The sequence below is a fragment of the Aphidius gifuensis genome, linkage group LG2 (genome assembly GCF_014905175.1).
Source record: "Aphidius gifuensis isolate YNYX2018 linkage group LG2, ASM1490517v1, whole genome shotgun sequence".
NCBI classification, from domain to species: Eukaryota; Metazoa; Arthropoda; class Insecta; order Hymenoptera; family Braconidae; genus Aphidius; species Aphidius gifuensis.
This window is the reverse complement of record NC_057789.1, coordinates 18,787,982-18,814,537: the sequence shown is the minus strand read 5'-3', so window position 1 is coordinate 18,814,537 and position 26,556 is coordinate 18,787,982. Positions and strand designations below refer to the sequence as shown.

At 30.3% G+C, this 26,556-nt stretch overlaps 1 protein-coding gene and 1 non-coding gene across 2 annotated transcripts; both read left to right on the top strand.

The window, feature by feature from the left end:
• Window positions 1-3,347: 3,347 nt before the first annotated feature.
• LOC122850456 lies at window positions 3,348-3,884 on the top strand. The gene has a single exon (XM_044149601.1). The coding sequence runs from the start codon at window positions 3,348-3,350 to the stop codon at window positions 3,882-3,884; it is 537 nt and encodes a 178-aa protein (XP_044005536.1).
• An 11,830-nt stretch (window positions 3,885-15,714) lies between these two features.
• LOC122850732 lies at window positions 15,715-15,869 on the top strand. Its single transcript, XR_006373641.1, has one exon. It is a non-coding gene; the product is annotated as a 5.8S ribosomal RNA (ribosomal RNA).
• Window positions 15,870-26,556: the final 10,687 nt, after the last annotated feature.

Here is a 26,556-nt window from a genome sequence, read left to right as displayed (position 1 = left end):
CGCATTATCTCGAATCAAATGTTTAGGTATTCGAGCATAAGTTTGACAAAGATAAAAACAATCTACGTCTTGATGTCGACCCATACAAAAAAAAGCTCTGATATTATCTTGTTTTTCACATGAAACATCATCAAAAATCATAACAGAGTTTGGTTTCGTATCTTGAGGTTGAAGTACTTGTTCATGTTCATTAAAAGGAAAATAACCGATACCTTTTACAGATTGTAATAATTTTTCTAGCAATTTATATTTTGGCTGATTCAAAGACTTTGAGTAAACATAAACATTCTCGAATCTTAAACCATTTTCATGTGTGATTATTGCAAATAATACGTTCGTTTTTTCAATACCGCTAGGACCACAAAATATTCCTCGAACACTGTTTGGTAGTAATTCACCATGTCTTTTTTTCCTTCTTTCGCTACTCTGTTGAATAAGTTCATCGAAATTGGTTACTGGTAATTTTTTGTTTTGTTTAATAAATTGCATCGTGTACGTTGGAACAAGTCCTGATTATTACTGAATCGTTTTGATATAAATACGTATAAATATGTCTCATAATCGTTAACATCAGTTACATTCAAACTATGATTGAGCACAGACGTCGAAAAAAATTAGGAAAAGGTATTGTCAATAAAATCATTAATAAACTTCCTTTTGAGTTACATATCCCAAAATACAATTATTGTGGGCCTGGTACTAAATTAGCAAAAAGATTAGAACGAGGTGATCGAGGTATAAATCCCCTAGACAAATCGTGTAAAGAACACGATATACAATACGAAAAAAATAAAGATAATTTAGTCGCTAGACATCAGGCTGACAGAGAACTTGCTGAAAAAGCTTGGCAACGTGTTCTTGCTAACGACTCTTCTATTGCTGAAAAAGCAGCAGCTTGGGGAATAACAAACGCTATGAAAGCAATAGTGAAAATGGGTATGACATTGAAAAAAAAGGGAACTAGAAAAATAAAAAAGAAAAAAAGACCTTTGGTATCATTAAAGAAAATTATCAATTTAACAAAAAAACTTACTCAGCCCGGAGGCGATCCTATCACATCAATTATAAAGGGAGCACGTGATGCTGTGAAAAAATCTGGTGGTAAAAAAAATGTTCGGTTACCTCGTGTTTTACCATTACCAGCAAAAATTAGAGGATTTTTACCGTTTTTAATGCCTATTTTTGCTGGTCTTAGTGCAGTGGATGCTTTATCGGGTGGAGCTGCTACAGTAGTAAAAACTATCAATGAAGCAAATGCTGCAAAAAGTAGACTTGAAGAAAATAAACGCCATAATACAAAAATGGAATCAATTGCTTTGGGAAATGGTATGTTTTTGCAGCCTCATAAAAAAGGATTTGGTTTATTTTTAAAGCCATCAAAAAACATGTAAAGCTATCACATCGAGCGTTGACTGATATTGATCTCATCAAATATGCAAAAAATTTTAAAATTCCATATTTTCGAGGTAAATTTATGAGAAATGATTTACCTAAATCAGGTCCTAGGAAATATGAGTCATCAATAATCAATCTTGATGATAAAGATGGTCCCGGCACACACTGGGTTGCATATAAAAAAAAAATGATCAAGTTATTTTTTTTGATAGTTTTGGAGACTTAGGTCCTCCCGAAGAACTTAAAAAATATCTCGGTGTTGGTAGCATTAAATATAATTATAAAAATTATCAAAAATATGATACAGTTATATGTGGTCATATATGTTTAAAATTTTTAGCTGGAAAATTATAAATACATATGTACGTACAGTTTCAATATCAGTCATGAGTGATTCGTTCACGCTAACACTGTCTGGAGCCTCCTCTATTCTAGAGGCTCAATATTTTCCACCAATAGAATTATCTAAAGATAAAAATTGTGTTATGGGACTCGTTGAATTATTAACATTCAATTCAATACCAAATATTGATGAATACAATAATAAATTTCATGTGGGTGACTATATAATTACAATACCTACTGGCACTTATGAAATTGAAGATATTGAAGACTATATAAAGAAAGAATTACCAGAAATTTCTCTGAGTATTAAAGCTAATACAAATGAATTATGTTGTGAAATATTATGTGATAATTTTATAAATTTCCAAGAAAATAATACTATAGGTCGATTGCTAGGATTTTCATCACAAATATTAACGCCAAATGTTGTGCATAAATCAGATTTGACTGTTACTATTATAAAAGTCAATGCTTTGCGTATTGAATGTAATATAACGACAGGTGCTTACATGAATGATCGACCAGTTCACACGATTCATGAATTTTTTCCTGGTGTTCCAAAAGGATATAAGATTATAGAAGTGCCATCGCATGTCATTTATCTTCCAATCACCGTACAAGCAATACACAATATTCAATTAAAAATTGTTGATCAAGACGGAGACTTAGTGAATTTTCGAGGAGAAACTATAACAATACGTTTGCATGTAAAGCGCCTATAATAATGGGAATCGTTTTCACTAGAAAAGTTTATGGACAGAGTTATAAAAATCAATTGACATGCCAAAAGTCAAGCAGTCTTCAAAGACCTCTGAAAGTGATAACACGTCAGAACATTCAGTTTCTGAAAAATCTCGGTTTAAAACTAAAAAAGAAAAAGTAGTTATACAATTTTGTTGTTTTCTTTGCTTTCAACCATGGAAGAAATCTTAAATATTCAAAAACCTATAATATTCGATGAATCAGTCGCTCATTATGAGCTTCACACTCATCTGCCATATGGCGCTTCAAAATTTAATAATAGTGATGAAATAAGAATTGGAGTTCAACATCAAGACTTGTGTTTATTACCAAGTAAAAGTTCACTACATATTACAGGAAAATTTACAAAAAGTAATGGAACTGCTGTCGCTGCTACAACTTCTCTTGTTAAAATGTCAATTGCTCATATGTTTGAAAAAATTCGTTATGGAATAAATGGCATTGAAGTTGATCGTAGTAAAAATGTTGGTCTTGCAACTTTAATGAAAGGATAAGTATCATTTAACCCTAATCAAAAAGCATTTCTTGAAAATGCAGGCTGGATAAACGATGAAAAAATATTTGATAATGAAGGAAAGTTTAATATATCAATTCCATTGAGTATATTATTAGGTTTCGCTGAAGATTATCGTAAAATAATTATTAATGCAAAGCATGAACTTATTATTGTAAGATCGAATACAGATACAAACGCATATAAACAGACAACTGTTGCTGATGCTGCTGCTGCTTAAAATGTAAAAATTAGTTTGGAAAAAATTGAGTGGATAGTGCCATATATACGAGTGTCAGACAAACAAAAAATTCATTTACTTAATTTTACTGCAAAAGATCCATCTATAGCAATGAGTTTTCGTACTTGGGAGCTGTATGATTATTCTTTGCTACCAGCAACAACAAAGCATATTTGGAGTGTTAAAACATCAACACAACTTGAAAAACCAAGATACGTCATCGTTGGTTTTCAAACAGCACGAAAAAATGTTGCAAATAAAGATGCCAGTCTTTTTGATCATTGTAAGATGAGAGATATTAAACTTTTCTTGAATTCTCAATCATATCCATATGGTAATCTTAATATTAACATAACACAAAATCAATATGCTTTATTATATGACATGTTTGCTCAATTTCAAGTTTCGTATTACGGAAAAGAGTCAGAACCATTATTAACAAAAAAAGAATACATAGATCAGGCTCCTCTTATTGTGATTGATTGTTCAAAACAAAATGAATTTTTAAAATCTGGACCCGTTGATATACGACTTGAATTCGAATCATTCAAACAGTTTCCCGCTGAAACATCGGCTGATTGTTTAATATTACATGATCGCATTGTCGAGTACAATCCAATCAATGGCTCCGTCAGAAAATTAGTTTAAATTTAATCCTAAACTCAAAATCTTTCATTCAATGTTTAACTTTTATTGAGTAAACATCGAAATGTTTAAAAAAAATAAATCTACTGACGAATATTCTGATAAAACTCCTTTGATCAAAGAGACAAAAGCTGAAAAAGAAGAAAGAAAACAACAACAATACAACGAACCGAAATCTAAAGATTCTAAACTTTTTTCTGCTTGGTCAAAAAAAGGAAAATAATTTTAAAAAAACGTTTTGCTTCGAAATAATGGATAAAAATACAAGTGGTAATAGCTCCTCGCGTTTAAGTGGAATGCAATACGAATCAAAAGTTGAAAAAGAATCGAGGAAAAATTATTTTGAAATATCTAAATCATTGCGAGGTTCTGAACCATATTATGGTTATGTAAAGCAAGGTAAATATGGCTCAGTAGGAGATCATCGACCTAAATATTAACTACAAGTTTTAATTGACAAATAATAAACAAATGGATAATAAAAATAAAATAAAACCAGAAGAAAACATTCAAAAATCAACAATAAAATATTTCAAACTCAGATATTGAGAAGAATATTGCAATCAATATTATTCAAAAGATGCATGTATCGTTTACTACCACTACCGTACACGTGATGTATACATGGGCGTATGCCTATCGATCAGCAAGACGTGGAGAATGGGAAACAATGGCTCGAGATCATGAAAGATTTCAAATGCGGATTAAAAAATTAAGTGAAATTATAGATCCAATATTAATCAAAAAACATAATGAATTTTGTAAAACTAAAAATAAATAAAGAAACATTTTTTTAAAATACAACATTGGTTTATAGATATTTATTTTACTTTTATATAATACATTTTTGAAAATTATTCTTCGCTGTCTGTTTCTTGATCTTGTTCTACAATGTCTTCTTCGCTTTCTTGTTCTTCTATGAATCTCCGTTCAATTTTTTCATTTTTATTCCATAGCTCAAATAATTCTTGTATGAGTGGTGTTAAAGTTGGAATTGCAGTCCGATCAAAATATTTTAATACAAGATCCTTTTCATCATAGACGTATGGTGGTAGCTCAAATAAGTCAATTAATTTAATTTGACTCTCAGTCATTGAATATACTTCATCATACGTATCCAAAAACATTTCGAATCGTAGAAGTTCAACTTTTTTCCAATGTATATGTAAATCTTCAAGAAATGACTCCAGCTTTTCTTGTTGTGTATTATATTCAGCATTATTCATCAAAAAATTTTGATAAATTTCAGACTCTATTTGACACTGGTCCATTATAATTTTTAGTTATAACTTATATTTACTTTATTAATGTTCACACACCACAAGTTGATATATTAATGAGCTCTACTCAAGCTTTTTTCGAATTCACAAGGCCCCTCCTTTGTGTATATATTGATGCGTGCGCACATGCACTGTAGTGTTTTATAACGTATATGTAAAAACCGTTGACCCTAATTTTTTTTTTAAAATAAACATTGGTTAGTCATCATAAATTTTAATGCTCACATAAAATATATATGTGAGGTTTTATTATTTTTTTCAAATTATTTTTTTTTTATTATTTTGACATGGAATACAATTTTTTTTTTTTGGTAATGGTCCATCAAATTCATCTGTATATAATCCCAAAAAATTAAAATGTTCTTTACAACGACGCTCTTCGATGAATTTATGGTTGTTTTTCAGATCTTCAGGCAATTTATCCCAAATTTCAACCATTGATTCCGAGGCGTATGAAAGTATAAAATTTTCTGGTAAAATTTCTATATCTTCTTTTCTAAGTTTCGATAAATTTTTTAATGCATAGTACAACTGTATAGATTTATTAAGAGATGATTTCTCACCCCAATAATTCTGAAACCATAGTTTTAATTGTTGTACATTGTCAAGTGCACAATGACAATTACGTATAGCATAATGAATTCCTGGATGACTTGTTATTTGATTTTTTATTGTTCTTATCCCTGGAGAATCCATTGAATATAAATCAATTATTACTTTTGAATTGTCAGTGATTTCATCCAACCACTTTTTTTTCTCGTCACCTTTGACGTATATATAACAAGCTGATTCCAAAACGTTAGAAATTATCAGTTTTATGTCATTATAAGATACATCACCACACTCCCACGATAACCCATGCCAATTGCGTATCAACCACAGATTAATTGACTTGTATTTTGCAGGTAGATGATTCCATGTATTTGGTGGCCCAATACAAACTGTGTTTCAGGTGCATTAATTTAAATGCAAACTAACTTTAAAACAAATGCGTTGTGAGGTTGCTTAAATCCTTGTATATCTACAATCAATTCCATATTTTTTTTAACTTCTTCGTCACGAACACGTTTAATGCACTGATAGGTTTTCAATTAAAAAAATCGTTTTGTAGAAACAAATACATATATATAATAATTTACATATACGTAAAACTTGATATTATTATGTTGCCCGACTTATATCGGAATTTTTTCGTTAATGACGCATGCTTTTATTTTATATTTTTTTCTAAGAAAAAGCCATAATTTTTTTATGTATTTATATGAACGAAAACCGTTAATAACGTTTATATAAACAATCTCTTTTATCATACATGAGTCAACGACATCTGGTCCCCGTCTCCCGTCTCCCGACTCCCGTCCCCCCATTTTCAATCTCCATACTCTCAACCCTCATCCCCCCAATCTCAACTACACACACATATCCCTCAATCTTCAACATCTTATCTACACCCCCAACTACCCTCTAAAAACTACCCTTTATTTTTTTTTTTATTTTTTTTTATTTTTTTTTACGAATTTTAATTAAGGGATGATTAATTAAGGGATGATATAGAACCGGCCCTGTTTCCCTACTAACATACGTTTCTCTTCACCTCTCACAAAAATATTTTTACCAAGTTCTCCAATTTTTTCAATTAATGATTGTAGATTTTTGTAAGGTACTTCAGATGCGTCCCAATCAATTTTATGATAATTTTTTGTTAACCAATTGTTTTGTCGACGAGCTCCTTTTTCAAGTTTTGAGTACTTAAAAGGTGGTCCAATTATCCAATGACTGATATATTTATCGTGTAATGTCAAGACAGAAATTTCTTTCGGGTAGTATTCATGGCGAGATCCAACTAGACACTGAATATCAATGATTAAAACTTCCGACATATTTATGACTGAATAACATAACCAAAGTAGCTCGATATATACGTATTCTTCTCTCTATATATACGTACTTCTTAATTACTATAATCTAATAGTACCTGACGTGTACCATCAATTTCTATAATATTATCAAACTCGGCATATACTATACAATTTATTGTTTAAGCAAGTGCAACACCGAATCGTATCTCAATTCTGAGACTTCCATTTTTTATTAAATTCCAGTACATGCTATCATTAGCAGAGAGGTCAGGTGTTAAGTCAAATGCAAATAAAGTATAGCCCTTCGTAAAACTAGAACGAGAAATTTTCATTCCATGATCAGCAAAATGTATTCCAGTTCCAGAAAATAATGTCTGATAGGCTTCAGCATCATGAATATTATTACTAAAACTAGGAGATAATGCTTCACCACCAACTTGGTTTCCATCGACATTTAAGGCCAAAAAATTTAAATTAAAATGTTGAAAATGAAATGGATTAAATTTTTTATGACCATTAAATGCTCTATTATCAACTAAACCAACAACAATTCTTTTAGGTAAACTTCCTAGTATAATATTGTCAAGTGTATTTGATAATATACCCTGAGCTAAAATAAAACTCTTTACTTCTACTCTAGTCAAAGGATATTTTGCAGTCGTTCAATTCAGTGTCACATCCTGTTTTTGCCTCTGTCTTACCGTCTATTTGGCCAATGCTTTTCAATGTGCTACAAGTACACTTGGATTGAGCTTAGCACGACGTATGATGAGTGTTGCTTCTAAAATATTTACTTTATAATTTCCATCCACTGTGTTGTCTATTAAACAAAATTCATTCTTTGATCGTGTTAAAGTTATTTTCATCTCAACACCATTCAATAAAAATTTATTTTGATTAAAAACATCAACATGTAAATGGCAAAGCATCTCAAATTGATTGCCATTAGTCATAAAAAGTGATCGATCTTGCAATCCTTTATTTTGTGCTCCAGCCGCAGCTCCTACTGGTGCTTCCATGAAACCTGGAGTATCTAAAAACCATAGTCCCAAATGACTATTTGATGCATCTGATCCATAGTTTAATAATGTTTCAATATATGCGTGGTATGCATTTGAAGAATTAGATCCAAAGACTGACTTTTGATTAAATAAAACATCACATTGACTAATCATTGTATGTAAAAAATTATTTGTTACACCCACAGCATCAGCAGCAACAGCAGTTCCATCTTCTTTTGTAATTTTACATCTTATCTTTAACATAGTATGTGCCAGGTCAATATATTCTTTTCCATTAGCTGGAATATGTAATTCAATTGGTGAACCCTGTGTGAGCGTTGTGACTGAATTGTCATAAACCCAGTGAGACTCTTCAACAGTAGTCTGAGTAGGTGGTATTGTAAATAAATCCAATTCAGATTTACTACACTCACAAGAATGGCTATGAAGAAATGACATTATGACGAGAAAATATCAATTGACTTTTTTCTTTTTTTTTTTCTTACAACTTTTTGTTTTTTTTTTCCACCACCTTTTTGAATTTTTTTCTTTTTTTTTACAACTCTTTTTTTTTTTCTTTTGACAATGCCACGACCTTTTTGATTTTCTTTTCTCTTGAAACGTTTTCTTCGAGAAGTTAAACGTTTCTGACTGGTTATTGTCTTTTGTCGTTTACTTTTATACCCGACTCCACCTCCACTTAAAAATGTATCTAGTTTATCCATAGCTTTTCTTTTTAATTTATGACCAGATTGTCTCAAATGATTATCAAGAGAATCTCTTAAATTGCTCTGACGAGTAATGACATCACCCAAAACATTCATTCCAACTGATAATAATTCTTTCCCAACTGGTTTCAATGCACTTCCAATTAGTGGTAATATTCCTCTACAGAGACCACCAAGAAACCCTCCTATCCCTTGACCACGTTGATTTAAATGTACTTGATGGATCAGTGCCCCACCACCAACTTGATTTTCATAATATTGAATATACATTTTAATTATTTTTTTTAAAATGAGTGTCACGAATAATGGATCGTATGCAAATGAGATAGGGCCACCAAAACTATTTTTTATATCTATTGTAATAGTGTCAAATGAGTGACGTAATAAGGAAAAATAATATGGTTGAAATCTTTCAATTAAGGACGAGCCGTATTGATAATTACTAGAGTCAAAAGGCACAACTCGAAGTACTTGCTTATTAGATTCACCAATAATATGAGGAGAAACAATATCACAATGTACATATAAAGCTGACGGAAGCCTACGTAATATGCTTGCTGGTGCATTTGCTTTTAAAACGTGTTGAATTTCAGTAAAAACAAGACCCTCAGCTTGGTATATAAATCCAAGAATATTTGCAATTTTTCTGGTTAATTTTATTTTATGTTTTTTGCAATCTTTTCCACTACATTTCTTTATTATAGTAACAAAACGTGTCCGAGTATTATATACTAATTCAAAATGTTGTATAAAATTTTTATCTTCATTAAATGACCATATGACACTATCTGTATTTGGATATACACCACTTTCGATATTTACATTAAAATTATTATTACCAAGATCAATATTAATTATTCCTTCACTTTTATTTATATGTAAAAAGCATTTGGAAACGCTATTTCACTCAATCCAACTGACCAGCTTCCTTCAAGATTAAATGCACGATGTAATTGTGTTGTAAATGCAGCTGTTGTATTATTCGGATAATATTGATTATTTTTATTACTAACAAGTGTAATATAAAAATCTTTATTGAACATGATCTTTTAAATTACTTGCTGGTACCCATTTATCAAAATCAGTAGAATAATTTTTCGATCTAACAAGATATTCTTTTTTCTGTCCTTTTCCCCGTGTGTCAAGAATTTTTTCAACATCAAAATATTCTTCATTTATATTTTGATTTACTTTACTTATTTCTTGTTCATAAAAATAACCTGAAATATCTTCACCTTTTGAATCTTTAATTTCATAAATAGGTAAAGATTGTCGAATATAAACTTTTGATATTATAAATAATTCTTTTGACCAAGATCCAGCATAACCTTTACTGAAAGATTGCTTTTCATTACTGATTCTAACATAGTCACCAACATGGTTTTTATTATTTTTTTTTGTCGCATTTGTATATTGTTTTTCTATATTTTCACGTGCCTTTTGAGCATTGTATATAGTAACAGCGGCTGGAGTCGGTTTTGATGATGAATGTATTTTTTATACGTAAAATAACGATAAATTCTTTCTTTGAGTGTGCGATTTACTTTTCACGTGCCTTTTGAGCATTGTATATAGTAACAGCGGCTGGAGTCGGTTTTGTTGATGAATGTATTTTTTATACGTAAAATAACGATAAATTCTTTCTTTGAGTGTGCGATTTACTCGTTCAACTATAGCTGCTTTGATATCGGGATTACGTGCTACACGAAAATGAATTTTGACTTGGTCCAATAATTTTTGTTCATTTTTATCTAAAAATTCTTTACCTTTGTCTGATTGTAAAACTACTGGTCGACGTCCACTAGTTAAAAAAATTTTTTCAAGTGCTTGACATACAGTATTTCCTGATTTATTAATAAGAGGTTGAACCCAAAGATATTTACTAAGTACATTTATGACAACTAATAAAAATTTATTACCATCATTATAACTTTGTAATGAGGTCAAGTCAGCTAAATCCATTTCCCATAAATCATCTACATTTTTTGTAGTGTAATGTAAACGAGAAAATTTTCTCCGGACTGGTTTATGAAGTGTATAAGTATTTTGCAAATCTAACCAATCTTTAATTTCTTTTTTTGACTTTGGGTATTTTTTAAATATATTTCGTGCACCCGAGAATGATAGGGGATTTTTGGGGTTGTAATAAATGTTTGGTAAATTTATTTTTTTATGCTTAACCATTGTGATGACCTTGTTGATGGTCGCAAAATTGATGTAGCTGATTTTACAGTTTTTTGTGGAGGTTTTTTAACTTTACGTACAGTAGATATTTCTTCATTAGAAAAAGACAATTCTCTTCTGCTCAATCTTCTTTTATTAATTGGTGGTGGTCTTAAATTTGGTGTAATTACTTCTTCTTCAGCATCATCGTTGTCGCTTTGTTCCCAGAAACTAATATTACTAACAAAATCTCTAGGCGCATGAATATCTTTTAAAAATCGTGCAAACTGATCATGGCCGATTGCTTAAATATTTTTACGATGACGTAACGCATCATTAATTAAATCAATAATACTAGAACCATGAATAGTTTTTCCCTCTATACTAACCAAGCCTTTATCATTCCATTTTAATTGATTTCCGTTATCTGCTCTGGTTATATGATTTATTAAACCTTGTGCTTTTTTTTGAAAAATTTTAGGAACTGCTTTTATAATCAAGTCTTCAGGATATTTTGTATCCATTATCATTACTTAAATTTCTGTAGTCAATATTATTGTTATTATTGAAAAATAAAAATCGTCTTAAAACTTCTTTATACTCATTCCACTTTTCTCCGTCATTTTTATTTGAACCTAATTTTTTTTGGACCTATTTTGACTTCATGAAAGTTACCAGCATGTTGAATATTACTTACTGTTAAATATGCTAACCATTCCAGCCACTGAAGAGCTTCTTTTGACTGATTGTCGCTTAATCTATAACCAGACCTGGGAACGATTCCGATTTTTTCTTTAGTAAGATTACGTTGAAAAACACGCATACATGATGAAGCACAAGTCAAAGCTTCACGGAATGGATTGACATAAGTAATTTTTAAAGTTAAATTTATAAATTTGAAACATGCCATACGTAGAACAATTACATCTAGAGTACAATAAAGTTTCATTTCCTTTCTAAAATCAAATAATTCCCCAGAGTCTACTCTTTATTTATACCACTTATCAAATTTGTCAGCTTCTTTTTTATTTTTCGCACGCACACCATACATTTCTGGTGGTGGTACCTCACCGATATAATTTTGATTTAATTCATGATTAAAAAAATGTGGAAAATAACCTTTTGAAATTTTCTCATCAAGACCAAACATACGAGGTAAAGCACTCAAAAGTGCTTGAAAAAAATTGAGTGAATCTATACATTTTATATTTTCAATTGACAAAACATTAATAATTGTACCAGTAATTATAGTACTAATTTTTACTTCTAATTTACGATTAATTAATTCTTTTAAAACCCACTGACCATCATAATTTTTTTGATTATGAGCTAATACAATAATTTCACTATATTTATTTTTTATTCCAAATAAAAATTAACAAATTTTTTTACAGTGTCTTTCCCTTCAGCAATAAATTCGCGAGTAGTACATGAATCACATTTATTCTCGATCGGTATATTACGCTCATCTAAATCACTTGTATCAATCATACATTTATCACACACAAGATCAACTACTACATAATTAACCTCATGAATTTTATAAATTATGATTAACTGTTTTAGATTGCATTGTCTCAAAATCATAAAAAACATAAGCACAAAGATTTTTTTTCTTTTTAAAATTCATTTTACCTTTAAGATAACATAAATGTGATGGTGGTTGAAGTTCTTCACACGCAGAACAATGATAATATCCACATAAATGACGCGTATTTAAGTAAACTTTTCTAAAACATTTTTCACACTTTTTTATTTCCTCACACACTGAATGCTTTGAATTATAAGATTGAGCTGTCCTATGTTTGTCTAAACATTGTTGTCCATAAAAAACCCGATCACAATCACGACACTCAATTAGTTCTATATTTATCTCACACAAATTATTGAAACATCGATCACATCGAGCAGGACATGACAAATGCGTCTCAGGTGATGAATATCTTTTATCACAAATTGAACAATATTTTTTTGTACCATGCATAAAAGTTATTATATTATTTATTGGTTCATAATGATGACTATTTTCATAATATGCAATTGGTATATAATTTCGTTCTTCACGAATATAACCCTCAACTAAATCTGTACCATCAAATATTAATTCATGTCCATTGATATTATTAGAAACATATTTATATATTTTTAAAACGCGCTTGATTGGGCGTGTTGCTAAATACATCTGAAATTGTCTCACTTGCTCTAACCCACACCCCTCAGGTGGGATAACAACAACACCAGATTTATTTATAAATTCAAGAGTCAATGTTTTTTGGAATTCATATCGAGCGTCACGAACTGCTTTTAATCTAGCCACGTCAAGTTTATTTGTCTCTAATTCAGATAATTTTACTACGATTGATCTTGGTAAACATAAATTATCTTTATTATTAATTATTAGTGTACCACGTCTCGATCTTTCACTTTTAGGCATTCCACATCCACCAACAATTCGTTTTAAAATTATAACTTTTATATTAAATGCAGCCGTCGCATCTATACCACCAGCACTTTGACATATACTACTTATTACTGCCCATAAACGATCAAAAGTGAACTTATTAATTGGTGTTAAATGTGTAAATGAATCACTAGTCTGAAGTAATCAATATTTTCTGATCGGAAATTAAAAATAATTCGGTCAGTGTTATTGCTAGACAAAGACATAACGCGTTGATATACTTGTCGAAAAGAACTCTCGATAAACTCAACAAGCCCGCGATTATGAGGAACATCTTTTATTTTGAATGTATACGTCGTACTTGTGAGTAAAAATTTAGGTATTTCTTCACGCGTTTCATCGAGTAATTCTATACAATCTTCACTTCCACCGTCTTGACATTCGTTTTTACTTGAACTATTCATGATTAATATTATAAAATTTACTAAATAAAAATGATAAATTTCCCGAATATATATGTACTTCCACCTAGCTTATATTTACATTGCATGCACTTGTTATATTAAAATAAAAACTGACTGACAAAAAATTTAATCGAATAAAAAAAAAATAACATACTATATTTTTTCGTTCCGGCAAGCGTCACAGCCTCGTTTGTTTACGTTTATTTCTTCCCCACAAACACTGTCAACCTCGATGCATTGGGCCTCCTCTCCGTGACGTGAGTCAGCTGGTACACCGATGAATCCTTCCCGTGAAGAAACTCCCGTTCCCTCGGATGAATGACATTTTTTCGGGTTCCCTTTAACAATGAATAAATGAATGTTTGAGAAATAGGTCATCAGAAAAACGGTAAAAAATAAAATGCAAAAATATTGATTGAAAGAAAAAAAATTTAGATAAAAATTAAAAAAACAAAAATGTAAATAACTTTTAGAAACAAAAAAAGAAAAAGTTTTTAGAGAAAAAAAGTAAAATTAAAAAAAAAAATAATTTGAAAAACAAAAAGAACTGAATTAAGTTTCAATATAAATTTAAATATTTTTATTATGTATAATATTACGAGTGGGATTTTGGTATAAGCTCACAATATATTATTAACAGTTATACTAATTTTTCGATCATTGGTAACCTATAGGATATTTATTATAAAATATAAATATTTTCCTTGAACGGCCAGCCATTTATTTATTTCGATAATTAAATTGGGGACACCGAAGGTTTTTAATATATAATTATAATTATTGTAATATTTCTCGATATATTTGAAATATATAATTATTTTTTTTTTATAAAAAAATATGATACAGACTGTCCCATTTTATTTGGATAATGAATTTTTCTTGAATAATATAGCTCAAATTGAAAAATGATTCAAGTAAAAGTTGTAGGGTTGGGAAGGGGACCTAGAAAAAAAAAAAAAAAATCAAAAAATTCAAAATGGCGGAGTTTCAGGTATGAACTAAGTTTTTTCAAATGGGTACTATATTTTTTTTTTGTACCAAAATGTTTCTTACATCGAAACTAACAATTTTTACTTGAAAAGTTTTTCGATGAAATCACTTATTTTCGGCCAAATTTTGTCTGTTGATGGATTTTCCTAGAAAAATACGGCTCAAATTGAAAAATGATATTTAGAAAAGTTGTTGCATTCAGGAAGACAAACACGAAAATAAAAAAAAAATTCTAAAAAGTTCAAAATGGTGGAGTTTAAAGTATGAACATCTTTTTTTTTTAAGGTTAGGTGCAATTTTTTTTTACTACAAAATTGTTCGCATCAAGATTAACACTTTTTCTAAATCAAATTTTTTGGCTAAGTCCATTTTTTCCATCCATGTTTCTCACTCCGCCATTTTGTATTTTTTACCGAATTTTTTTCCTTTCGTGTTTGTCTTCCTGAACACCCCAACTTTTCCAAATATCATTTTTAAATATCAAATATCAAAGCCATTTTTTTTTGAGGAAAATCCATCAACAGATGAAATCGGGCCGAAAAAACAGTGATTTTATCGAAAAATTTTTCAAATAAAAAGTGTTAGTTTTGATGTAAGAAACATTTTGGTACAAAAAAAAAATACAGTACCCATTTGAAAAAACTATGTTCATACCTGAAACTCCGCCATTTTGAATTTTTTGAATTTTTTTTTTTTTATTTTCTAGGTCCCCCTCCAAACCCTACAACTTTTACTTGAATCATTTTTCAATTTGAGCTATATTTTTCAAGAAAAATCCATTATCCAATTAAAATGGGACAGTCTGTATATATAATTTTTAGTCAAAGATTTTTTTTATATATATATTCTTGATTTGCTTGAATTTGTTTAAATAAAAATTTTATTATAATATATTTTATATATATTTTTATATATTCATATAATACATTTAATGAAAAACTAATTACTACCCTGAACGGTGAATCACTTGGCTCGTGGTTCGATGAAGAACGCAGCTAATTGCGTGACAACTTGTGAACTGTAGAACACATGAACATCGACATTTTGAACGCACATTGCGGTCCACGGATCCAATTCCCGGACCACACCTAGCTAAGGGTCATTTATGATACAAAAAACTACTTACATATAAATATATTATACTTGTATAATAATATATATGTACTAGCGATAAATAAATGTTCATATTTATTTCGTCATTTTGAATTATATTATTTATTTATATTAAATTTTTTTTAATTTAATATGAATAATAATAAATATAAATATATGGGGCATTCCATGTCAACTCACAGGGTTTTTTCCCTCACCCTCTCAAATTCGAAAACAAATATTTTTTTTGAGTTAGTCATCGACTCAGATGTACCTCTGTTTTTTTTTTATTTTTACCATCAGTAACCGCCGAGCCAGAATCAAAAAACGCCTCCTTCACAAGAGAAAACTACGATTTCGCCATTTTTTAAAATTCTGATTTTTTTACTGCAGATAGTAGAGCACAAGATTAGCTCAATTTCCAAATTTTATCATGGGATAACGATGGGTTCATTAAAAAAAATTTTTTTTTCCATGTGAAAATTACTAAAATCAGGCAAGATCATATCCCAAAAAACAGGTTTTCTTTTTTGTTTCTTATAGAAAATTTTCTCACGATTACGGGAAAGATACGAAAAAAATTCCCACGCATGCGCAAAGTGGTTAAAAATCAAGTTGAATTATCGAAAAAACGGCTATTTATCGGTTATTTATCGTACAGCTATAAAAATATCGATTAATTCTAAACTTCAATAATGGTGATCGAAAAAAATCGTCAAAGAAAAAAAAAATTCCTAATAAAAATTTAACATCTCGAATAAATATTGAATGTTTAGCTATAATTACAGCTATAGTAAAACATCTAACGGCTAAGTAAATCGTATGCATGCTTTGAAAAAATATCGATAAGTCGAAAACTATTCAAGACATCGAAATTTTTATTAGGTCATTTTTTTCTCTTTAACGAGTTTCACCGATCGCCATTATTGAATTTTAGAATTAATCGTTATTTTCATGGCTGTACGATATATAACCGATAAATAGCCGTTTTTTCGATAATTTAACTTGATTTTTAACCACTTTGCGCATGCGTGGGAATTTCTTTCGTATTTTTTCCGTAATCGTGAGGAAATTTCCTATACGAAACAAAAAAAAAAACTGATTTTTGAGATATGATCTTGCCTGATTTTAGTAATTTTCACATGGAAAAAAAAATTTTTTATAATGAACCCATCGTTATCCCATGATAAAATTTGGAAATTGAGCTAATCTTGTGCTCTATCTGTAGTAAAAAAATCAGAATTTTAAAAAATGGCGAAATCGTAGTTTTCTCTTGTGAAGAAGGCGTTTTTTGATTCTGGCTCGGCGGTTAATGATGGTAAAAATAAAAAAAAAATCAGAGGTACATCTGAGTCGATGACTAACTCAAAAAAAATATTTATTTTCGAATCTGAGAGGGTGAGGGAAAAATCCCTGTGAGTTGACATGGAATGCCCCATATATATAATTTATTTAAAAGATTTTTTTGTGAAAAAAAAAAAAAAAAATGTTAAATAAAGATTTTCAATATATACTAAAAAATCATTAGTTAAATATTTGAATATAGGAAAAAATACTCGAACGATAAATAAGTGCATACATATATTTTTTTAATATAAAATAAATATTTGTGGCCGGTCGTCGAGTCCTTGAATATGTATGATATTATATATTTTTTGTCATTGTTGATTATTTTGTTTTGTTTGTATTTTAATGATTTTTTAGATTTTTTATTTTAAATTTTTTTAAATTTTTTTTTCAAAAATTTTTTTTTTAAATTCAAATTTATATATATATTTAAATAATAAAATAATTAATAATGACCTCAGAGTAGGTAAGAGTACCCGCTGAATTTGAGCATATTATTAAGCGGAGGAAAAGAAACAAACTAGGATTTCCTTAGTTGCGGCGAGCAAACAGGAATAAGCCCAGCAATGAATCCCGTGATTTTTGCCACTGGGAAATGTAGTGTTCGGGAGGATTCATTTATCCCGTAATGTTATTTTTTGTTTAAGTCCATCTTGAATGGGGCCATTTACCCATAGAGGGTGCCAGGCTCGTAACAACTAAAATACATTTCGGGAGAATTCCTCCTTAGAGTCGGGTTGCTTGAAAGTGCAGCTGGTGGTAAACTCTATCTGAGGCTAAATATGACCACGAGACCGATAGCGAACAAGTGCCGGGAGGGGAAGGTTGAAAATAACTTTGAAGAGAGAGCTCAAGAGTACGTGCAACCGTTCAGGGGTAAACCTGAGAAACCCAAAAGATCGAATGGGAAGATTCATCGTCAATATGTTTAATATTAATATATATCATGATATGTTAAATTTTTTTAATTTTATATTAAAAAACTTTTCATACATATATATATTATTTTATTGTTTTACATTGTCGGCATGCACTTCTTCCTTAGTAGGACATTGCGATCCGTTAAATGTTGATTTACGACCAAATTGTATAGACATTATATATTAATTTATTTTAATATATAAAGAGCAATATGTGTTTTCCAATCAAGTATTTGACGGTCATCGTATGGTATTAAGTCGCATAATAATATATGTTTGCGTTCTCTACCCGTCGCAAGCGAGGCCTTTTTTATTAGTTTACAGACTTTGTGCTGTCTTATAAAAATTGTGCCAGCTGTTGGCTGTTTACGGTGTTCTAGAACTGACTTATTTTATTATAAATAAAAATACCTGTCAACGATGCTATTGATGCTATTGCTTTGGGTACTTTCAGGACCCGTCTTGAAACACGGACCACGGAGTCTTACATGTATGCAATTCTTTGGGATTATTTTTAATTTATGAAAAATAAATATAATTAAGCCCAAAGGCGGAATGAAAGTAAAAATTATACTTGTATAATTAATAGAAAGATAATTTACATTACGATATGAATTCGCATTCCCAGGGCATCTCATTTTTATAATAATTTCGATTATTATCAAAAGAGGTGCACCTAGAGCATACACGTTGGGAACACCTGAAAGATGGTGAACTATGCCTGGTCAGGACGAAGTCAGGGGAAACCCTGATGGAGGTCCGTAGCGATTCTGTTGTGCAAATCGATCGTCGGAGCTGGGTATAGGGGCAAAAGACTAATCAAACCATCTAGTAGCTGGTTTCCTCCGAAGTTTCCCTCAGGATAGCTGGCACTCAATTTATAATATATTTTTCCGAGTCTCATCTGGTAAAGCGAATGATTAGAAGCCTTGGGGCCGAAACGACCTCAACCTATTCTCAAACTTCAAGTGGGTGAGATCTCTGGCTTGCTTGAATATATGAAGCCATGAGATTTCGGATCAGAGTGCCAAGTGGGCCAATTTTGGTAAGCAGAACTGGCGCTTGGAATGAACTAAACGCTGAGTTAAGGCGCCAAAATTGACGCTTATGGGATACCATGAAAGGCGTTGGTTGCTTAAGACAGCAGGGCGGTGGCCATGGAAGTCGGAATCCGCTATGGAGTGTGTAACAATTTACCTGCCGAAGCAACTAGCCCTGAAAATGGATGGCACTGAAGCGTCGTGCCTATACTCAGCCATCAGTGATAAGTGAAATGTTGATATATATTTATGGGGCATTTCATGTCAACTCACAGGGTTTTTTCCCTCACCTTCACAGATTTGAAAACGAATATTTTTTTTGGGTTAGTCATCGACTCAGATGTACCTCTGTTTTTTTTTTTTTTTTACTATCATTAACCGCCGAGCCATAGTCAAAAAACACCTCCTTCACAAGAGTAAACTACGATTTCGCCATTTTTTTAAAATCAGATTTTTGAAGTGAAACTTCTTTAGGATGAGCAGTAAAAAAAAAAAAACAAAAGATGAATGCAACGAAAGTAACGGTATGAAGGTAAGCAATTTCAAAATATTTTTTATCTTGTTTTATTTATTCATTCCCTTGATAACGATACGAAAAAATTTGTTTAAAATTTGTTTCAAAATTTTAGTTCCATGAAAGATTCAAGAGACAAAGGTGAATATTAAGGTTAAAACTTTTATTATATACAATATATAATTTATTATGTTATTTTTGATAAAATAATGAGTATTTAAAATTAATCTGTTAAATAAAGAAATAATACACAAGATAATGGTTATTCATGTGCTTGACATAATACGACAGCAACATCATAATCACAATACTAAACAACAATAAATAATAGGTGGATGAAATGTGGTACCACGTGAACGTATAGATAGTAAAGATGGTATTTTAAATTGTATAGGATTTCAAGAAACAATTAATGACATTGAAATATTAGCAGAAAAATATGACAAATGTACTGGTAATCCTAAATCAGTAAAATTTAAAATACGACTAGATCCTATACCAATGTCTGGTAATTTTCATGAGACTTGTACTGGTGGTTGTAATAATATTTTTAATCAAATAATGAGTATTGAAAATGAATTTGTCAAATAAACAAATAAAACCCAAGACAAGGGTTATTCAAGTGCTTGACATAATACGACAGCAACATAATAATCACAATACCAAACAACAATAAATAATATGTGGATAAAATTTGGTACTACGTGAACGTAAAAATAGTAAAGATCGTATTTTAGATTGTATAAGATTTCAAGAGACAATTAATGACACTGAAATATTATCAAAAACATCTGATAAATCAGTAAAATTCAAAATAGGACCAGGTGCTATACCAATGTCTGGTAATTTTCATGAGACTTGTACTGGTAGTTGTAATAATATTTTAAATCAAATAATAAGTATTTGAAATGAATCTGTCCAATAATCAAATAATACACAAGATAGTGGTTATTCAAGTGCTTGTGCTTGTCATAATCGTGCTTGTCATGATCGAAATAAATTCAAGATCTTGAATGAATTTGTTAAAGACAAAAAAATTGAACAGATGATTAAATATTGAATCATTCAATAGAACAACAACAACAGGAGTAAATAGTAACCCGGGAAAAAATGAAAAGATCTTCTTATATATAAAAATATATCTTTAGATCTCAACTTATATAAAATTTTCTAGCAGTTTTCTGTCGGGATATCTTCATAGATGTATGTATATATCTTGATATATGATGTTATACCTCTGATGTTATACCTCTATGAATGATGTTAATACCTCTCGATATATACAGAAATATGAGTCTATATCTAAAGATATAAAGACATATGAATGTTCTTCCTCTAAATTGTAAAAGATATTCAAACATATTATTTCATATACGAATATCTCTCGAGATATATACTGTTATGCATCTCACATACTTATTTTATACTTTTATATTAATTATAATATTCAGCATTTTATTATTTTAATTCAGAGAAATGACCGTCGCACTGATACCTAATGTAGTGCTCAGAGCGTGAATGAATTTCAAACTTGAACTGACGCTCAGCATTGTCCGGTGCAGGTAGTCAGTCGGAAGGTTGTCGCTATATGTAATACATTATCTTTGAATAAACTTTAATATTAATATTCTACTTGAGCGTTTTATTTAAATTATTGAATAAGGCATAACATATTTTGGTGGCAGTGGAAAAAAAAAAAAAAAAAGGGTTTTCTCAAAACAGTGGTAACAAGGAAAAGTGAATTAACATAGAAAAAAAACTGAACTATCATAGAAAAAGTGAATTATCATAGAAAAAAAAGTGAACTATCATAGACCAGAACAAGTGAACTATTATAAAAAAAAAAAGAAGAAAAGAACGGAAATTTGAGTCACGATGAAATTTGGAATTATACTGTAAGTAATTAATTTTTACTTATGAATAACACTCAATATCGAGAAGAAAAAAAAGTAATCGACACCGACGACTCCGATCGAACCGAATCGTTAAATATTTATTATATTATTATTATTTATTATAATAACTCAGAAAATTCTATAATATTAACTAATTCTAATTTGCAAAATAAAATGGCAAATAACGAGAACTTACACGAAACTTTACTTGCATTACAAAATCAGTTAACGCGACTTCAATTAGAAGTAGAAACTCTTAGAAATAATAATACTCCAAACAACGAAAATAATGAAAATAATGACAATGAAAGTAACGATGGGAACAGCAGTGAACAATCTAAAGCTGCTTGTAACCCGATCATTGCGTCAATGTCGTCTCTTAAAGCTTACCTTGAAATGATAACCGAGTTTGACGGGAATAATATTTCAGTAGAGACATTTATATTTGAAATAAATTCTATGCTAAATGATATACAGGCTGATCAAAAAACAACATTCCTTCGATTAATTATTTCAAAAAAAATAATTAGAAATGCAAGAAAAATGATTGATGGTAATGATATAAGAACCTCTTATGATTTATTTCAAGTATTGCGAAATTATTTTGGGGAAAATAAATCATATGATGTCTCACTTCTTGAAAGAAGTCAATCCCAACAAGGCAGAGACAATGTTACACTATATAATAAAAGATTTAATGAATACCATGCAAATGTTAAACGGTCGATAAACAATAATTGTAAAATAAGTTTAACGCAACGGCATATCATTTTAGCGAATGAAGAAGAACAAGGCCTTTCTCAATATATACGAGGTCTTCGTTCAAACATCAAAATTTTTGTCAAGTCCGGGAAACCAGAAACAATTCGTCAAGCTCAAAACCTAGCTCTCGAAACAGAAAAAGAAGAAGAAATTTCTCGTGCTTTGTATCCAAGAATGAACAATAATTTCGGGAAAAATAATGAAACTGAAAAATTACAAAACACTTTTAAACAATACGAAAAACCACAGAATACTTTTAAACAATATGAAAAATCACCAATTAACACTGTACCACAGTCAGTACAAAATTCTAAATTTCCTTGTCATGGATGTGGCAGTTTTTCACATTTCATTAAAGACTGTCCAAAAAGACCAACATATTTTCAACCTCAAAATTTTCAAAATCGACGTCAATTCGAAAAACCGCCGATTCCCATAAATTATACACAGTGTCAAGAGAACGAAACTCCGGAGCAACCTTTATGCTCAGAATCTGCAGTGCCTACGGACAACGAGAACACTCATTTTTGGCAGACACCGGGGCAGCAGCAAATGTAATAAAAAAAATATGTACTGTCGGATTACCAATTAGAACTGTGAACGCTAAAATTACAGGAATTAATGATAATCCAATAAATTGCGATCAAGAATGTAAAATAACGATCGATGATGTCGATCACATCTTCCTTATCGTACCTGACAATTTTCCATTAGAAGAAGATGGAATTGCAGGAAGACCATTTTTAGAAAAAGAAGACGCGATAATTCTTACTAAACAAAAAACAATTATATTTAATAGAAAAAGCATAAAAATATTCAAAATCAATCCGACATATTCAACAGAAAGAAGCGATCTATTGAAAAAGAATACAAGATTAGATCACATTTCGAATGTAAAAGATAGAAATGACATTTGGGAGATCATTGACTCTTTTCAATATGTTTATTATTTACCAGGTGATCCATTGCCATGTACGCAATTGGCAAGTCATTCAATTAATACAACTGATGAAATACCTATCAATGTAAAACAGTATAGATACCCTCCTATACAAAGAGAAGAAATTATTTCTCAAACTAAAGAAATGTTGGAAAAGGGAATAATTCAAGAATCATACTCTCCGTATAACGCACCTTTGTGGGTTGTACCTAAAAAACGTGATGCTTCAGGCAAACAGAAATGGCGGATAGTTGTCGATTATCGTCAATTAAACGAAAAAACACACTCAGATGCTTATCCACTACCGAATATCGAAGAAATTTTAGATCAGTTAGGTAATGCCCGATACTTTTCTGCATTTGACCTAGCTAGTGGATTTTATCAAATTCCAATGAATAACAAAGACCGTCATAAAACAGCTTTTAGTACGCCTAATGGCCATTACGAATTTTTGCGCATGCCTCAAGGACTAAAAAATTCTCCATCATCCTTTCAACGATTGATGGACTCCATTTTGAAAGATTTAATCGGAAAAGGTATTTGTTTCGTTTATTTAGACGATATTATTATTTTTGGAAAAACATTGCTGGAACACAATCAAAAAATGCGAATTTTTCTAGAACGGATACAAAGTGCTCGATTAAAATTGCAACCTGACAAATGTGAATATTTGAAACCAGAATTACAAAACTTGGGTCATGTCATAACAAAAGATGGCGTCAAACCAAATCCTGAAAAGTGTAAAAGTGTTAGGGAATTCCCTACGCCCAAAAATCAGAAAAATGTTAAACAATTCTTAGGTCTGTCTGGCTACTATAGAAAATTTATTCCAGATTATAGTAGGAAGGCCAAACCTTTGACTGAACTTTTGCAAAAAAACACCTTGTGGAATTGGGGGAATGAACAAGAAAGAGCCTTTTCAATACTGAAAGAAGAATTATGTAAAGAACCCAGACTTTTCACAAGAATTCATACTGACTACAGATGCTTCAGCCGTTGCATTAGGTGGGATACTGCCTCAAATGAAAGATGGGAAAGAACACCCAGTTTCATATACAAGTCGAACATTTAATAAAGCTGAAAGAAATTATTCACCTACTGAACGCGAGTTGAAAGCAATTGTATGGTGCGTAAAACATTTCCGACCCTATTTATATGGTCGCAAATTCAAAATAATTACAGATCATCGAGCTCTAGTGTGGCTAATGAATCTTAAAGATCCACATTCTAAATTATTTAGATGGAAGACAGAAATGGAAGAATTTAAATTTGAAATTATTTACAAAAAGGGTTGTTTGAACACAAATGCTGATGCTTTGTCTCGAAACCCTATCTTAATGTATCAACATAATGATGAAAACGAATTAACAGAAACAGCATCAGAATCTGAAGAAACTTTAGTAAGCAAGAAAAGAAAGAAAAAAGCATCTGGCCTCTCTTCGAGTAAGAGGATCCACATGGATGAAATGAAAGAAAAATGTTTACAAAAAACTAAACGCAATAGAAAAAATCTGTTCGGTTCTTCTACGAGTAGAAGAACCCAATCAGATTATGAATCAGAAGGTGAATCAGAAGAAGTAAGAGGTTAGTCTTATGAAGACACAACAATGTTCATCCTCTAAATTATAAAGGTTACATTTAAACAAATTTTTCCATACACAAATATCTCTCAATATATACACAAATATACTCAATATCTATATATATAAATGTGAAAATGAAAACCTTTGAGGCATATGTTTTCAGCAACTACCCAACTGATCATTATGATTTTTTTTTAAATTAAAGAGCTTAGCACGGAGATCGTTTTCAGCGTTTATCCGATTTCATAACTTAATAAACAACCGAGTTATTAATTATTATAAATAATAGCCTGCTACGAGGCAGAGTCAACAGGCGGCGCTTCGGTAGTGGCTGCTTTACACTCATGCAATCACAGAGTCGGAAAAAGAGAGAGAACGCGCCATAGTCCCAAATGATTTATCTATTTGCATTTAAACATAATCAAAAAATTGAAAAAAAATTAACATTAATATTTTCGAATCAACTAGCTTAGGAATCATCAGACCGATAGATAAATAGAAGTGTAGGTAAATATATAGTTACAAGCTTAAAAATTTTGGTAAATATTCGGTTTAAATGAACTGTGTTATCAATAGAAAATGTTTAATAAAATGAAAATAATTACGTTCAAAATTTCTTTGTTGGATAACCTTGGTTTAGATTTTCTATTAATTCTGTCTTTAATGATAATGAAAATGGCAGCACAAAATTATTTAATAATCATCATCATACCTTATCAATCCATTCAAAAAATTAAAAAAGAAAATTTTATCTAAACAATTAAAGTTAAAAGTAAATCCCATCGTCAAACAAAGTTTGGGCCCAATAGTATGTAATCCGTATTGTAAAGAAAAACAGACTGATAATTAAAAAATAGTAGCTTTTCCTTAGCTACTGCTTTTTCTTGGACATTTTTTATTTATTTTATGAATAAAATACATGTAAATTTATTTTTTAAAATACAAATGTCCAAGAAAAAGCAGTAGCTAAGGAAAAGATGTAGCTAAGGAATTGAGGTTGCCAAAGAATTATGTTTTAAGGAAATAATTCCTTAGTCACATTAATTCCTTAGCTACATCTTTTCCTTAGCTACTGCTTTTCCTTGGACGTTTTTTAATTTTTTTCATAAATGAAATACATGTAAATTTATTTTTGAATAATACAAGGAAAAGCAGTAGCTGAGAAAAGATGTAGCTAAGGAATTAAGGTTGCCACAGAATTATACTTTAAGCAACATTATTCCCTTGAAACATAATTTTTTGGCAACCTTAATGAAAATGGCAGCACGAAATTATTCAATAATCATCATCATACCTTATCAATTCATTCAAAAAATTAAAAAAGAAAATTTTATCTAAACAATTAAAGTTAAAAGTAAATCCCATCGTCAAACAAAGTTTGGGCCTAATAGTATGTAATCCGTATTGTAAAGAAAAACAGACTGATAATTGAAAAATAGTAGTAGTAAAAATTTTTTTAACGACAAGCATAAATGTGTATTCTTCCCCTATTCTTATGTGTTGAAGTTGTCGACTTTGACATCTATTATCTAAAAAAAAAAAACTAGCATGAAAATTTAAAAAAAATTCATCGAAAAAATTCTGACTTTTATTTGCTACCAAAAAATCGAAAATTGAATAACGGGAAATTTATTCAATTTTCAACCTCAAGTTTGGAATAGGAATATTATTTGGAGCTAGCAAGTCTTCAATTTTT